The sequence below is a fragment of the Gracilinanus agilis genome, chromosome 5 (genome assembly GCF_016433145.1).
Source record: "Gracilinanus agilis isolate LMUSP501 chromosome 5, AgileGrace, whole genome shotgun sequence".
Classification (NCBI taxonomy): domain Eukaryota; kingdom Metazoa; phylum Chordata; class Mammalia; order Didelphimorphia; family Didelphidae; genus Gracilinanus; species Gracilinanus agilis.
The window spans coordinates 131,378,778-131,394,798 of record NC_058134.1 but is presented as its reverse complement, the minus strand read 5'-3'; the positions used below and the strand labels follow the sequence as shown (position 1 = coordinate 131,394,798).

General features: G+C 36.3%; 1 protein-coding gene across 1 annotated transcript in view; it reads left to right on the top strand.

Annotated features, from left to right (window-relative positions):
• PTPRZ1 (protein tyrosine phosphatase receptor type Z1) overlaps positions 1 to 16,021 on the top strand; it is a 180,007-nt gene that overhangs the window by 144,604 nt on the left and 19,382 nt on the right. Inside the window, exons 16-22 of the mRNA XM_044679029.1 lie at positions 3,032 to 3,052; positions 3,225 to 3,321; positions 5,767 to 5,849; positions 6,928 to 7,062; positions 8,174 to 8,308; positions 11,983 to 12,146; positions 15,566 to 15,701. Of these exons, the coding sequence (XP_044534964.1) occupies positions 3,032 to 3,052; positions 3,225 to 3,321; positions 5,767 to 5,849; positions 6,928 to 7,062; positions 8,174 to 8,308; positions 11,983 to 12,146; positions 15,566 to 15,701 (771 nt within the window). The remainder of the gene's footprint in view (positions 1 to 3,031; positions 3,053 to 3,224; positions 3,322 to 5,766; positions 5,850 to 6,927; positions 7,063 to 8,173; positions 8,309 to 11,982; positions 12,147 to 15,565; positions 15,702 to 16,021) is intronic.

Below are 16,021 nucleotides of genomic sequence, written 5' to 3'. Positions count from 1 at the left end.
TTTGGTTTTGGGTGGAGGGTTGGAGTTGTTTTTTTTGTTTGTTTTTTTTTTTTTTCGAACCAAGGGAAACTAATTTCAAAAGCAAAACCCAGAGAAGGAAGTTGAAAGCAGGCAAATTGTTACTTAGTTTACTAGAAATTTTAATGAATAGATTGTCCTCTTCTATAAAATCAACCTGTGGTGTTCTCTATTATTTTTAATTCTGTCAGTAAGTTCTTGTTAGTTTTTTCATTTTCATTTTCCAAAAAAATAAAATGATTATAAGTTACTAAATATCAGGACTTTATACGGTATAAACATGTACAAATTAGCACTAATTTTACCATTTTGACTCTGGAACAATCCTCCCTCATGAGATAAAATCATGGAATATCTCCAAAGAAAAGATAAATTTCAAAATTAAATAATATAACAGTAGAGATTATCCTGTCTATTTATAGTTATTATAATTCCTTAAAATAACAATAGCTGATATTTATATAGCACTTTAGGTTTTCAAAGTGAACAGACATGCCTTTTCTCATTTGATCCTTATAATACAATTATTATTATTACCATTTTACAGATGAGGAATCTGAAGCCTAAATTAAAGTAGAAGTATTAAAATGGCCATTTATAAAATGGTTGAATGAATACTAAATTATCATTTTAATGCTAAATTTTTGGTTTAAACTCTGATCTCCTCCAACACTGAGCAGTGTCCACAACATGTCCAGACTTATACCCAAGTTGATGACCACTAAAAGAATTTCACCAAATATGTACTTTGTCCATTTTAGCTTAGATTTTGAGTGAGGGAATGGGAATATTTAGATAAAGGGATCATGGACTAGGAATCTTAAAGAATCACTACAGATGGTGGGCAGCAAGATGAAAGCCGAACTTAGACATAGGAGGTCCTGGGTTCAAATCTGGCCTCAGATACTTCCTTGCTGTGTGATTCTGGGCAAGTCACTTAATCACCACTGCTTAGCCCTTCCCACTCTTCGGTCTTGGAGCCAATACATAATACTGATTCTAAGATGGAAAGTAAAGGTTAAAAAAAATAAAAATAAAAAAATAAACAGAATCACTATAAATGCAAATAATTGTGTGTGCATTCCCTGATTCATTGAATAAATAACAATTGATTTCATTTAACCTTTACAACCAATTTAAAATTGTAATGTTACATCAGAGATCATTTGTAAGAATAGAGTTTGGGAAAGCCCTTAGATAACGGAGAATAATTTAAATCATTGAACTCATAATTTTTAAAATTTCTAATTATCACCCAAATATTCCAATGAAAGGCCATTTTCTTACTGTAAATTAGGCGTATATAAAACCTTTCCTTAAATCATTATTGCAATATTTGAAATGGTGTCCTGATCACACACAAGTAGTAGTACAAAAACAAAAGAGAATAAGATACTGCTCATTCGTGGAGAGAAAATAACCAAATTTACATTACCAGTATGTCTCATTCATATGTCATGGCCCATATCTAGAAAGTAACCAGTTTATACATGAAAATTATCAGACAAGACTTGGCCAAAGTATAGATAAACATGTAGATTCGAGGCTTATGCAACAAGTTATTTTTTATCTATTCAATTAAAAAGAATTGAATTCATGGAGTAACTTTACTGTCTACTCAGTTTTTTAAAACATTTCATTTTTTAACATTAATTTAAGACACTTTTTTAATTCAATAATAAATTTAATAATGACCATAGCTATTTGTTTTGTCTAACTTTATTGTTTCTAAGCCCCAGATAATGATTTTTCTCCACGCTTGGGCAAGTCTCATGGGTAAAGTCCTTTATAAATGAGGCAAATTCTACATTTTGGAATAACTACTTTTTTTTTAAAGAAATGAAATCATTTCAGTACTAAATAATCACTTTAGGGCAAAGTGATGCATTGAATTTGTATCTACATCATCTTATAAAAATAGCTAAAACATTTTTGAATAGCAATTTTCAGATTTATATGAAAAAGACCAGGGAACTATATAGTCATGTCTGTATTTGTATATAGGTCCTTATTCATATATGTATATGTAGATATAGCCATATTCTGTAATTAGCACAGTACAGAGCACTTAACATAGTGCCTGGCACATTCTAAGTGCTATATAAATGTTAGCTATTACTCCACAAATCACAGCATCCCAAAGCTGGAAGGGCCTCAAAGACCATCCAGCTCAATCCGTAGCTGAACTCCTTTATATCATACATGGCAAATGTTCCTCCAGCCTTAGCCTGAAGACTTCCTCTTACGGGGAGCTTCGTGCCTCCTGAAAGAAAGAGACCTCTCCACTTGTTCAAGGCTTTAATGTTTTAGAAAGTTCTAAAATTTTCCCAAATCAAGACTTCTTTTCAATTTCTATCGATTGCTCCTCATTCTGCATTATGGGGCCAAATACAAGTCTAAACTTTCTTCCACATAAAAGCCCTCCAGATGTGCAAAGACAAATAGGCTTGAAGATTAAATAGGTTTCTGCAAATTTAATAAGAAGCTCCCAGTGATATACTTGAGAAAAGAAATTGCATCAAAATTTACAGTATAATATGCTGAGAGCTTTTTTTAAAACAGATATTAGTTATTTTGAAGGAATTAAATAATTTCCCTGATTAAAAATATAGAAATTTTCCCCATTTAAATCAATGTAAAAAATTAAATATGGTGAGATAAGAACTTCAAATGATTCTATGTAGTTAAATTAAATTAGTTATAAATTACTTACAAAAATAATATTACTAAAGGAAGGGTCATGAAATACGTAATTTTTCTCACCTGCATTTTCAAAATTCATCATTTGTCCTACCTCTTCCTTTTAAAAATATCACTTTAAATTCTAAATTAGTGTTTTTATTTGCATGCAGTTGTTTGAAGCATTCAGCCTTGTTATGTTAGACAAATGTATTTATTGCATGATCATAGTTGTTTTCCATTGTAAACCTAATATGAACACTTTTTTTTCCTCATTTGTCGTGTGCTGTGGAATTCGATTTCTTTACTCTTTTTGCATTCATTCCCTCATTAGACACTGAAAGAGTTTTACCAGGTAAGGCATTATTTCACTGCATGTTTTTTTTTCTTTGTAAAGCAAAGAAGTAGTTGTAAGATATAGAAAAAAATTGTTAGAAGATTTGGGTTATTTTGGCTTCCATGTTACATTTTAAGGCACTATTTTATCGAACCTGTATTGAAGCTCCTTATATCCATTTTCTTTCCAGGAAGTGCAGAGCTGTACTGTTGACCTAGGTATCACATCAGACAGCTCCAACCACCCAGACAATAAGAATAAGAATCGATATATAAACATCGTTGCTTGTAAGTATATTTGTTCCTGACCAATCTCTATAAATCGTCTAAAACTTTAAATGCCGATTTAACACAGTGCCATCAGCCTGGCAGTCAATCGACAAGAATAGTATCAGAGACCGTGGCTGGATCCCCCAACTCCAAAGGAACCCTATGAGTCTTTTCCTTTTATTTGGGGAAGGGGCAGTGTGGTGTGGGACAGAGAGCGCTGGGCTTCCAGTGAGCAGGCTGCACATCCTGCCTCTGACCTTGTCATTTAACATCCAGCTGCCACTGAGGCAGGTTCTGAGACTGAGCTGCTCAGTTATTGATGGCTTCTTCTTAGCACGGATGTGTTGAGTTATGCATGAGCTTTCGATTTGAGTAAGTAGTCCCCACGCCCACCGGTGCTTCCTTTAATTATATATTGGGGGCCTCATTTGACCTCTAGTATGCTTAATTCCATATATTAATGAAATAAACCACAAATGTATGTCTAAGTTGACTCTAACTACTTACCATAACATCTTTAGTCAAAAACCCAAGCTCTCTAGTTAGCCACAGTATCATCCATCTGGTGTGAACGGATGCAAAGAGATAAAACAGAACCATGAGAACAGTCAGTGGAATACTGTAAAGATAATCAACTGTGCAAGACTTAGTCATTCTTTTCAACATAATGACCCAACACAGTTCTAAAGGGCTCGTGTTAAAAAATGCTCTCTACCTCCAAATGAAGAATTGATAGATTCAGAGTACAGATTGAAGCATATTTTTATTTTCTTTTTCCTTCTTTTTCTTGCATTTGGAACAGAACATGGAAAATGCAGAAATTTGTTTCACATGACTTCACATTTGCAATGGTTTTTTTTATGTCTTGCAGTATGGGATGGGGGGAGTTGGAGAGGGAGAGAGAGAGAGAGAGAGAGAGAGAGAGAGAGAGAGAGAGAGAGAGAGAGAGAGAGAGAGAGAGAGATTCTGAATTGAAAAAAATAATTTAATTTAAGAGGCATCTCAGTGGCTCAGAGGATAAAGCTCCATGCCTTGTGTTGGGAGGTCTTGAATTCAAATTTGACTTCAGACATTTCCTGGCTATGTGACCCTGGGCAAGTCACTTAATCCCTGTTACCTAGCCTTCACAACTCTTCTGCTTAGAACTGATACTTAGTATCAATTCTAAAAGAGAAAATAAATGTTCTTTATTTATATTTATATTTCTTTAGTAAGCAGAAAATTTTATATTTCGTTAGTAAGCAGAAATAATTATAGCTAGTATAACAACTGTTTCCCCTCCCAAATAAATGTCTAATTCATTTTATATTTATATGGTGCTTCTATCTCTTTTGATGATTTTATAAATATTCTCAATGAATTCTCAGTTTTTCTTTATTCTTAGAAAGTATATGCAATCTTTCCTTACTACACAATGAACAAACCAAAGCTTCCACAAACACCCAATTAGTTAACTTCAGTTGTTTATAAACATAATAAACTTTCATTTTTGTTATTTCCCCTTCTTATATTTCTCTAATCCTTTGATACTCATCTCCCTACTAAAACTGACAGTTTGTTTTTTAGCAGTAAAGTTATTATTTTTTACATTTTTCTTAAAGAAGCTAATCAAGACTGAACACAGATAATTAATAGAACCATAGCATTTTGAGGAATACTTTCATAATACTTTGTCCTTGTTGCTTGGCTTTTTGCCTCCTTTTATTTATTCCTTCTCACTGCTTTCCTTCTCTGTGGACTTCAGAAGGTATTCTTTCCACTGGAGCATGCCTGACACTCTTTCCTTTGCACAGCAGCTGCTGTCATGGCCCCATTCTGTCTCTGATTCATCTCTTTCTTTTCTGATTTCCTTCCTTTTTTCGACCACTCCCTGAAATCTCTCTTCTTTACGTTCCTTCGTCTCTTCCTAAAGATTATTACCCTCCCTTTCTCATCAGTCTTGAAATGGTTTCTATTATCTTCATTGAGGCAAGTGCTATCAGTTCAGTTCCATTTCCTCTTTCATCCTGGAACCTTGAAACATGAAGCTGGCACCAATGCTTGATTAGAAATTTGAGTAATTTTGTGTCCTTTCAGGTGATTATAGTTGAATTAACCAAACTTCCACACCATAATATTTTCAGCAGTGAATTCATCACTTGAAGGGACTTTCCTCATAACCAGCATCTCTCATAGAAACTCTCTCTTCTTTCTTCCTTCTCTTTCTTCACACACTCCAGGTAAGAAGCCCTTCTACAACAGGTGAGACTGATGTTGTCTTTTTAGAATGGAAGGGACAGATAACTCCAAAATCTACTTAAAATATCCCAGGATAGATTGCTGAATGTCATGTGTTCTAATAGTTATGCAATTCTCCTTTATATTGAACTGGACAACCATCAGTTTCCTTTACTAACCCTACCTCTTCCCAAAGAGCTCCAGTCTAAAATAATACAGTTAACTTTGACTTTTGTTTTATTGCAGATGATCATAGCAGGGTAAAACTCGCACAACTTGCAGAAAAAGATGGCAGACTGACTGATTACATCAATGCCAATTATGTAGATGTAAGCATACTTTTTCTGTAACTACATTAAAAAATATTTGTTCTTAAAACTTAGTTGTTGATGAGCTCCATAAAGGCAGGCACTATTTCTAATCATCAGTTTGAATCTTTTTTAATTCTTCGCACAACATTCCGCATACAGAACATACATAATAAGTATTGGTCAGATTGCACAGAATTAAAGGAGAAAATAAGACCTAATTAACTTGTTAAATATAGTACAAGCACAGTGCTCAGCACTTATTAAAAATCACTTAAATGATAAATCACTAAACTTTATTTTTAGGAAAGCTGATGCAGATTTTTTTAATGCAGGGTGAGCCCTTCCCTGACTCATTCCTCTTCCATGTTTCGCACTTGCTAATTGCATTAATTCTTTCTCTCTTCCTAGAATACTGGGACCACCTTATACAATTTTATTGCATATATAATGCTTGCTACAGTAGGGCCTCATTAAATATTTCTTGCTATGGCATTCCGAACAAAATTTAAAAATAAACTATTTTAAGCCAGTTATCAATCATTTTTGTCCTTGTCATTCCTGAGGATGCCATCCCAGCAAGGGATGTGTGGTTGAGCATTTGCTATTTTTTCAAGATGGTAGTTGATATCAGTTATGGAATTTTCAACTATTTTAGTGTTCCTCCACCTGCAAAATACTCAGTTCACCTTCCATCAATAGTCAAATGATAAAAAAAGATACTGAGATTGAGGGGCAGGAGGGATGTCAAATTATTTCAGATGCCCAAGCTCCTGAAACACCACTAGAACTGCACGATCAAGACCAGTTCACTAAAATTTGGAAAAAAGAGTCAATTCTCACCAAATGGGCCAATGCTTCCTATTGGCTTTTTATGAAAATTGGTGCCACCCTGTAGAAGCTGCTACAGCTTCATTGTTGTGTGCATAGAATGAATAAATAAGACACAACGAGGCACAGCTTTTGGGTTTTATAAATGTATTTCCATCCTTGTTCTTATAGAAATGGTATATGACTCTAAAAAATACAAGTTGAGCATTTTAAAGTAGAAAACTCTGAATAGAAACAAGTAGTAACATTGGTCAATTTTTCCTTTTAGGGCTACAACAGACCCAAAGCTTACATCGCAGCTCAAGGCCCATTAAAGTCAACAGCAGAAGATTTCTGGAGAATGATATGGGAACATAATGTGGAAGTGATTGTAATGATAACCAATCTAGTTGAAAAAGGAAGGGTATGTAAGATCACCTATAATGTCATTTTAAGATCAGGTTTTCAACTTGCTTGAGATGAAATAAAATCATAGCTAGAATGCAGCAAAAATCACAGAAATCAATCAATATTCCTTTTTTTGGCAAATGCAATAACTGAGGGAGAACAAAAAGCTATTATTAGAAATCCAGTGGCTCATTGGTGTAGTGGATAGAGCACTAGGCTTGTAACTGAAGGACCTGAGTTCAGATCTAGCCCCAGGTACTTACTAGCTGTATAATTCTGGGCAAATCACTCAGTTTCCTCATCTATAATATGAGCTGTAGAAGGAAATGACAAACCACTCCAGTATCTTTGCCAAGTAAGTCTCCAGTGGGGTCACAAAAAAGTGAGACATGGCTGAAATATCTGAATCTAGTTGATTTGATTATTTTTCCATATAGTTGTCTTACTATTGGAAAAAAGTAAAATTGAAAGGAAATAAGGTAAAATGGAAAGAACCTGATCATGAGACCTGAGTTCTAGTCCTATCTATACCATTCATTAATTTTGCAACCTTAAACAAATTATTTAATCTCTTTAGGCCTCGGTTTCCTCTTGATCATGGGACCATAGATGTAGAGATTGAAGGGACCTAAGAGGCTAAGTGCCCCAGTACTTTGATAGTAACCAAAGATTTAACCCAAATTCAGGTCCTCTAATTCTAAGTACAGCACTCTCTCCATGACGCCACACTGATCTCCCAGGCCCAGTGCTTTATCTTCTCTTCTATGACACTGATTTCAGAGTGACCTCCATATGGAAAGGGGGAGTGGGAAATGCTAGATTTAGAATTAGGAGAACCTACTTCAAATGCTCTCCCATCTACTTATTTTGTGTGACCAAGCAAACCATTAAACTTCAGGAAACAGCATCGACTTAATCTATATTAACTGATAGTTTTGTGGCAGTCTGAATTGGTGCAGAATTTTCTCACATGAAGAGTTTCTTAAGCTAAAAAATTCCTGGGTCCTTAGCAAATTCCCAAGGAGTGAGATTTAGAAGAGAGCGTATAAACTTTTCTAATTATTTCCTTGACTTCAAAATTGAGCATAACAGGTACCAAAATTATAACTCTACTTCTTTTATTACAGAGGAAATGTGATCAGTATTGGCCTGTTGATGGTAGCGAAGAGTATGGAAACTTTTTGGTCACACAGAAGAGTGTTCGTGTACTTGCCTATTATACTGTGAGGAACTTTACTCTTAGAAACACTAAGATAAAAAAGGTTAGTACAAGAGAAGTTCATTATTCAGTCAAGCAGAAATCTTTTTTTAAGACCTAAAGTACTTCCATAATCCTTAGGTAACATCTTAATCATCAAAGAAGGACTAAATTAATTTTCATATAATTTGAGTATTTTATTGTTTTCTAATGCTCTGAAAAAGTTAATATATATGTTAACCATAATAGTTTATCTATCTGAGCTGGTTGATCATAAGATATAACAAAGTATTTGAAATACTGTCTAACAATTTAATTTTTTTACTGAACATAGAAAACTATGATGGAAAATTTTAGGCTAAATACATGTGGCTCAATAAATGTTCAAATTAGTAATAGCTTTTGATCATCAGTTTCCCCTTGAGAAACCAGGAGTGAACCTTCTCTTGTCAATCAAGGAACATATAATTTTAATCCAGTAGGCACTACAGTAAATATTATTTGCTATTTCTTGCCCGCTATCAAGATATTTCTTCTTCCAGAGGAAACAAAGAAAATTTTAGTGCAGGAGTTCTTATTCTTGAGTCTGAACATTTTAAAATATATGTTGATAACTGTATTTCAGTATAGATGGTTTCCTTTGTTATCCTGTGCATTTTATTTTATGCATTTAAAAACATTATTCAAAGAAGGGGTCCATAAGTTTTGCCAAACTGCCAAAGGAATCTATGAGGCAAACAAAGGCTAAGAATCCCTACTCTGGGCCCTTTCTCCTTCCTAGTCTTTGTATATATGGCATCATAGCAGAAAGAACTGCTTGGAGATTAGTGGAAAAGAAACAAGCCGTTTAATTCAACAATTATTTATTGATCACTATTCAACACTATGCTAGCCACTATGGGAGCTGCAAAATCATTGGAAAAAATTTCTTAGCTCTTATGCTAATTGTAGACACAGGGCATGCACTCATGGAAGAAACAGATAAAAATATCAAATTAGCACTGCCCATTGAACTTTAAGTGGTTCTTTAGGAAGCCATAGAGGGATTTATTAATGAAGGTGGATATTTATTTTCTCATAAGTATGTTATTTTATGAGGTTTAAGCTCTGGGGAAGAACATCCCCCAGGTTAGGATAATGTTTTATTTCTTTAAAAATGAATGGGGGGGGGCAACTGGGTAGCTCAGTGGAGTGAGAGTCAGGCCTAGAGACAGGAGGTCCTAGGTTCAAACCCAGCCTCAGCCACTTCCCAGCTGTGTGACCCTGGGCAAGTCACTTGACCCCCATTACCAATCTTCCACCTATGAGACAATACACCGAAGTACAAGGGTTTAAAAAAAAAAGTGAATGGGGCAGCTAAGAGGCTCAGTGGATAGAGAGCCAGGTCTAGAGATGGGAGGTTCTAGGTTCAAATCTGGCCTCAGACACATCCTAGCTGTGTGACCCTGGGCCAGTCACTTAACCCCTATTGTCTAGCTCTTTTCAATTTTCTTCCTTGGAACCAATATACAGTATAGATTCTAAGATGAAAGGTAAGGGTTAAATAAAAGACAAGATATGGGTTTTTTTTGTTTTGTTTTGTTTTTTAGTGAATGGGCATAAAATTAGCTTAATACAGAAAGAAGACAGATTAGTAAATAGGAGCTTATAAGTGAATGCTTTGTAAGTCTTTGCCATCCTCACTGCCCATGGATGCCAAGGCAGGATTAGCACTGGATTCACTGACAGAATTCTACAAATAAGGGAACGCAGTGGGAATCCCCAGTTTATCACAAGGCTGTAACCAATACAGCACATGTGGTAAGCGGTGATCACAGCTGAGAATACTAGCCTAACCCCAGTATCTAACCCAAAAGAATGGAGCTTGAAAGATTGGAGGAGAGGAAACTGCAGAAAACATCTACCTGGTCTTGTTCCAAAGCTTATTATTTACATAAAGCTCCAGTGAAATCCATCCAACAGACCTTCTTTAAGTATCTACCTTGTGCAAGGAATTATGCAGTAAGTACTGGAGGATGCAAAAATGAATGCTTCCTGAACTCAGGGAACTTAAAAGCTCTTAGGTTAGCTAGATGGGATAATGGATAAAGCGTGGGACTTTGAGTCAGAAAGACCTGAGTTTAAATGCTGCCTCTGGTACTGACCAGCAGTGTGACGCTGGCTAAGTGGTATAACCTTTCTCAGCTTCACTTTCTGCATCTATAAAATGGGGATAATGAGAGCCCCGACCTCACATAAGTGAAGATTCAAAGAATATAAGATTCGAATAAGTTAAAGTGAAAGGCGCCTTGTCAGCCCTGAAGTGTTATGAATGTGAAAGTGAAGTGAATGTGCTAGCTATTCATGTTCTAATTAGAAGAGATAAAATGTGCACAAATGCAGGTAATGGAATACAAAAAGAGACAATGAAAGACACACAGAAGAGTCACATAGTGGTCTGAGAGATACAAGGAGGGGAAGCTGTGTATCTTACTGGGGTGAATTAGGGAAAATGTCCCAGAGGAAGTAGAGACCTTGAATAAAAGGGGAACAGGACCTTCAATGAAAGAAATTTTAAGGGGTAGAAATGAGGACTGATGATAAGAAGAGCGTTCTGCACCTAGAGAGTATGTAAGCAAATGCCAAGAGTGTAGAGCGGGTTTAGGAGATCATTTGAATAGTTTATTTTTAAAAAATAAATTTTAAATTTTAAAAGATAACAGAAGACACACACACACACACACACACACACACACACACACACACACACACACACATATATATATCATCACCCTCTCTAGCTTATACTCACACATGTGTGTGCCCCTACCAATGTGTTTACCATTAACAATCAGCCTGTAGATGCAATTAGCTCTTAGCAAAAGTATTTACTAAGTTGCCATTGCAAAAACAATTATAAAACATTCCTCTGTATAAATCTCAACACACTCTTCCACAAGAACACAGGGCCCCTAGGAAGAAAAGACTCAAACTGAGAACATAATGGTAGATGGACACGTGTAGAAGGAACTCATGTGGCCAAAGCAATTCACAATTGTACTATTGCAGGATCCAGATGTCCTTTCTCTCTTAATAGAGTGTTCACAAAGGTTCTTTTGAGTAAAATGATATCTTTACTGGGCAGATTTCTCATGTGGGATCTCAGGATTTGTCCTGTTCCAGAACACAACTCTTCTCTGTTGTTAAGGGTTCAACTCTTTAAAGTTATTTCCTCTCTTAGATGACTGTCTCTCGGTATCTATGTTTTTCTCAGTTATCTCCTTTCCCTGGTAGATGTAGTGTCTCTTCATAGTTGACTAATTCTCCTCCAAAGATACATGGCCAAGATGGGCCACCTGTCTGCTCCAGAGGCAGCTCCCATCTTGCATTATTTCCCATCCTTGAATCTGAAAATTCCTCCAGGGCTATTTAAAACTTCCAGGAACATGGCTAATTTGCTTAGTTCAGACAATCATATTATTTCCTTCTTGATTCAAAAGAAATGAGTAAACCTCATAAAGGAATTATCCAGTGTAGGTGCATTTTTACAATGAATTTAATATTTTAACACCTGGTGATTTCATTATGAGGTTTTTGAAACTGGATACAGAGTTAGTAAAAAACGAACTCCCCATCAAATATATGAAGAGAAATAGTATGAGTTTTCTAGAAAGAAAATTGGAAGTCTTTGGGATAAGTAAGGAATTTGTTGGAGAACTTTGCATCTGTGATTATTTTTTTTCTTGTTTATTTCTTCAGGGTTCCCAAAAAGGAAGGCCAAGTGGTCGTGTGGTGACACAGTATCACTATACTCAATGGCCTGACATGGGAGTCCCAGAGTACACTTTGCCAGTGCTTACATTTGTACGGAAGGCATCACATGCTAAACGTCATGCAGTCGGACCTGTTGCTGTCCACTGTAGGTGAGTTTTAAAAGCAGTAAAAATGGCTTATCCTGAAAATATAGGATTGCTTATGTTTCATAAGAAAGGAATAGCTTCAACAAAGTTTTACTGAAATGTCAGTGGTTTACATTCAGTGAAGTACACAAAAATAGAAAATCTCTTCATTCCCATTATCAACACCTCTAGTTTCACTTGCCTATAATCTTGGCTACCAGAGACTGAGGCTAGTAGTTGGGTTCAGATATTCTGAGCTGCAGTGGGACTGAAGGGGATTTCGGTGTCTGTGCCAAATCCAGTACCAATATGGTTAGCTCCCAAGATCAGGAAGCTACCCAAGGTTGGGCAAACCGGTGTAAGTCAGAAACAAGAGCAGCTAAGATGAGCATCTGTGCCAATCAGGCCATAAGCAGTCACTGAACATTCATACTAGTGAGATAGGATGACTTAATCTCTCTCTCTCTCTCTCTCTCTCTCTCTCTCTCTCTCTCTCTCTCTCTCTCTCTGCGTCTCTCTCTCTCTCTCTCTGCGTCTCTCTCTCTCTCTTTCTGTGTCTCTCTCTGTGTCTCTCTCTGTCTCTTTCTCTCTGTCTCTGTCTCTTTATCTCTGTCTCTCTCTGTCTCTTTATCTCTGTCTCTGTCTCTCTGTCTATCTCTCTGTCTCTCTTTCTGTCTCTCTCTGTCTCTCTCAGTCTCTCTCTCTTTCCCTCTCTCTTCCTCTTCCTTTCCCTCTCCCTCTCTTTCTCTGTGTTTCTTTCTCTGTATATGTATGCATACATAAACACATATATGTATATATACACACATATGTATATACAAATATGTGCATATATACACATACAAAAAACTATCTCTGGCCAAGGCAATTGCCCTCTACACACACACNTGGATGGGTAGATGGATAGACAGAGACATAGATAGATTGTGCTATTTCTCTATAGGCAGATAACATCTATATTTTATCATCTGCCACTGGAAAATCAACTTTCCCAGAGCCAGACTTTTGTGCTCTTAGGATATAATAAAACTTTTAACCTGCTTTTTATAATGCTTTTAATAACTTCATATATAGTAATTCATTATACTTTAGTTTGTCTTCATGACTCTATGGTAAGCATAATAATATTCATTCATTCATTCAGAGCAAATCTAACCCTGTCAGTCCCCTGCTCAAGAAGCTTCAGGGGCTTTTTATTGCTCCAGGCTAAATTCCAAACTTCTTTTTTTAGCGAGTAGAGAGGGGAGATGGGCAGAGAATAACAGTTAAGAGCCATCCCATCTGACTTTATCCTATTTTTCTAGGCTTAGTTAATTTTACTTTCTTTAGACATCCCACATTCTAGACAAACCGGCTTATTTATTGTCCCCCTAGTTTAACCTCAAATCATCTCTTGCCTCTTTGTGGCCTTGCACAGATTGTCCTACTTACCTTTTTTTCCTTTTTTAAATCTGTGTTTTAGAATACCTATCATTTCCCTTCAAGGCTTAGCTCAGGTGCCACCCCCTATGAACAGCCTTTTCTGATACTTCTAGGGGGGTTACTGCTCTCCCCCTACACACAGACTTGTTTTTTTGTTTTTATTTTTTAAATATGCTTAAAGAATTTTTGACATTTCTTTCTCTATGTTCCTGTTATACTACTTCCAAAGAAAATGCCTTGAAAGTAGGAACAGGAGCAGCTAGGTAACATAAATGAAGAATGCCAGGCCTGGAGTCAAGAGGACCTGGGTTCAAATCTTGTCTCACACACTTCCAAGCTGTGTTACCCAGGGCAAGTCACTTAACTCCCTTTATCTGGCTCTTCCTCCTCTTAAAAATAAATACTTAGGGGACAGCTGGGTAGCTCAGTGGATTGAGAGCCAGGCCTAGAGACAGGAGGTCCTAGGTTCAAATCTGGCCTCAGACCCTTCCCAGTTATGTGACCCTGGGCAAGTCACTTGACCCCCATTGCCTAGCCCTTACCAGTCTTCTGCCTTGGAGCCAATACATAGTATTGGCTCCAAGACAGAAGGTAAGGGTTTATTTTAAAAATAAATAAACAAATAAATACTTAGTATTGATTCTAAGATGGAAAGTAAGTGTTTAAGAAGAAGAGCAAGAACAATTGCATTCTTGTCCTTATTTTCTCAGTGCTTAGCACATTGTCTTGCTGGACTCTTAAATTCTTTTTCAGTGTTTTAGTGAAATTATTGAATGATTGATATGTGTAAGCCACTGTGATCAGAGCAAAAGTGGTAAGTAACAAGATATGAGATTTTTCTAATCTTTTGAGGAGTATAATCTAAGGATCACCCTTATTTTACCCATGGAGAAACTAAGGCATAGAAGAGCATGAGATGGCCAAGCTAAACCCTGGAGTTTCCTACTCCTTTGCAACAGTTCTTTTCCAATAGACCATATTGTTTTTTTTCCGTCTTTCTGTATATCAACTTCATTTTTTGCCCAGAGAACCTTTATTTCAGAAATCTTTTATTTCTGATTTTCTAGAATACTGTCTTTGCAAGAAGAAAAAAAAATACATCTTTTTGGTACTCTGTGCTTATTTTTTCAGTTGCTGCTTCATGGCTGCAAACATTAAGAGCCAGGCTCTGTGCTATTTTTGATGAGGAGATACTGGTATTTCATAAGGCAGTGACGATTTCCTTTTGAACCATGACTTAGCTATTTATGATTTCTGATCTCGGGAAAGGCCTCAGAAAAAAAGTTGGAGAGAACTATTTGATCTCTTTAATCTGATGGTCTGATGATAGGTAGGCTGAAGAAACTCAGAAAAATGCCTGAAAAATAGCTCTGAAGGTCAGGGATTGTTTCGGAGCAATAGAGAAGTAGTAGGCTATTGTGTATGAACAGGTGCTGATTTTCCACTCTGGCACTTCATCCTCTTGGGAGCATTTGAAAAGAAGCCTTTCCTATAAATCTGTCCCTCTGGCAGCGATTCTGAAGGAGTCAATAGATAATGGTCCTTTAGAAATGACTGGAGTTCGGCTTTATTTTCAGAGATCTTACTGAAATGACATTTTCAGTAGAAAAGCTTATAAAATTCCACGCTTTATTAATACTGAAACCTTCACAACCGTATCTGCCTGGTAATATTGACACATGGGCCCTTTCTTCTTGGAACCAAAGCAGTATCACATGAGCCTAAAGCTTTTATTTTCTCTAAGTATATTAAAAGAAAAAAATCCACCATGATAAATAGAATCAGGTTTCTTTTAGAAGGAAAAAAAACTGCAGAAATATTCAAAGAACTATCTCAGTCTAAATATACTAAACAGCTCTTTTGGATCTGGAAACCTTGTCCCTATTGCTAAATCTTTTTTGATAGTGGATAGCTAAATCATTCCTGTGATTCATCTCGTTTCAGCCCAATAGTGACCTGTCTTTAAGTTCATTTTCCATGCTTCTCTCTGAAGTGCTCCTTTGTTCTTGTGTCCCCTCCAGTGCTGGGGTTGGAAGAACAGGCACATACATTGTGTTAGACAGCATGTTGCAACAAATCCAACATGAAGGAACCGTCAACATATTTGGATTCTTAAAACACATTCGCTCCCAAAGAAACTACTTGGTACAGACTGAGGTAAGAAAGGATGCTCTCAGGGCTTCTGAGTAATGGCTTACATTCCTATTTTGCTTTCAGGGTTACAAAGTACTTTTTTATAACACCTCTGCAAGGTAACGAAAAAATTGCATTACTGTTACCATGTTACAGATGAGAAAGTTGAAGGTTGCAGAAGTGATGTGACTTGCCCAGGGTCACCTGGCTTGCCAATGGAAAAACAACATTTGGACCCAGATTGCCTGACTCTTGACAATGACAATGACTTTTTCTGCTAAAGAATATATTGTGGCTAAAGAATATATATATATATATATATATACACACACACACATATATAT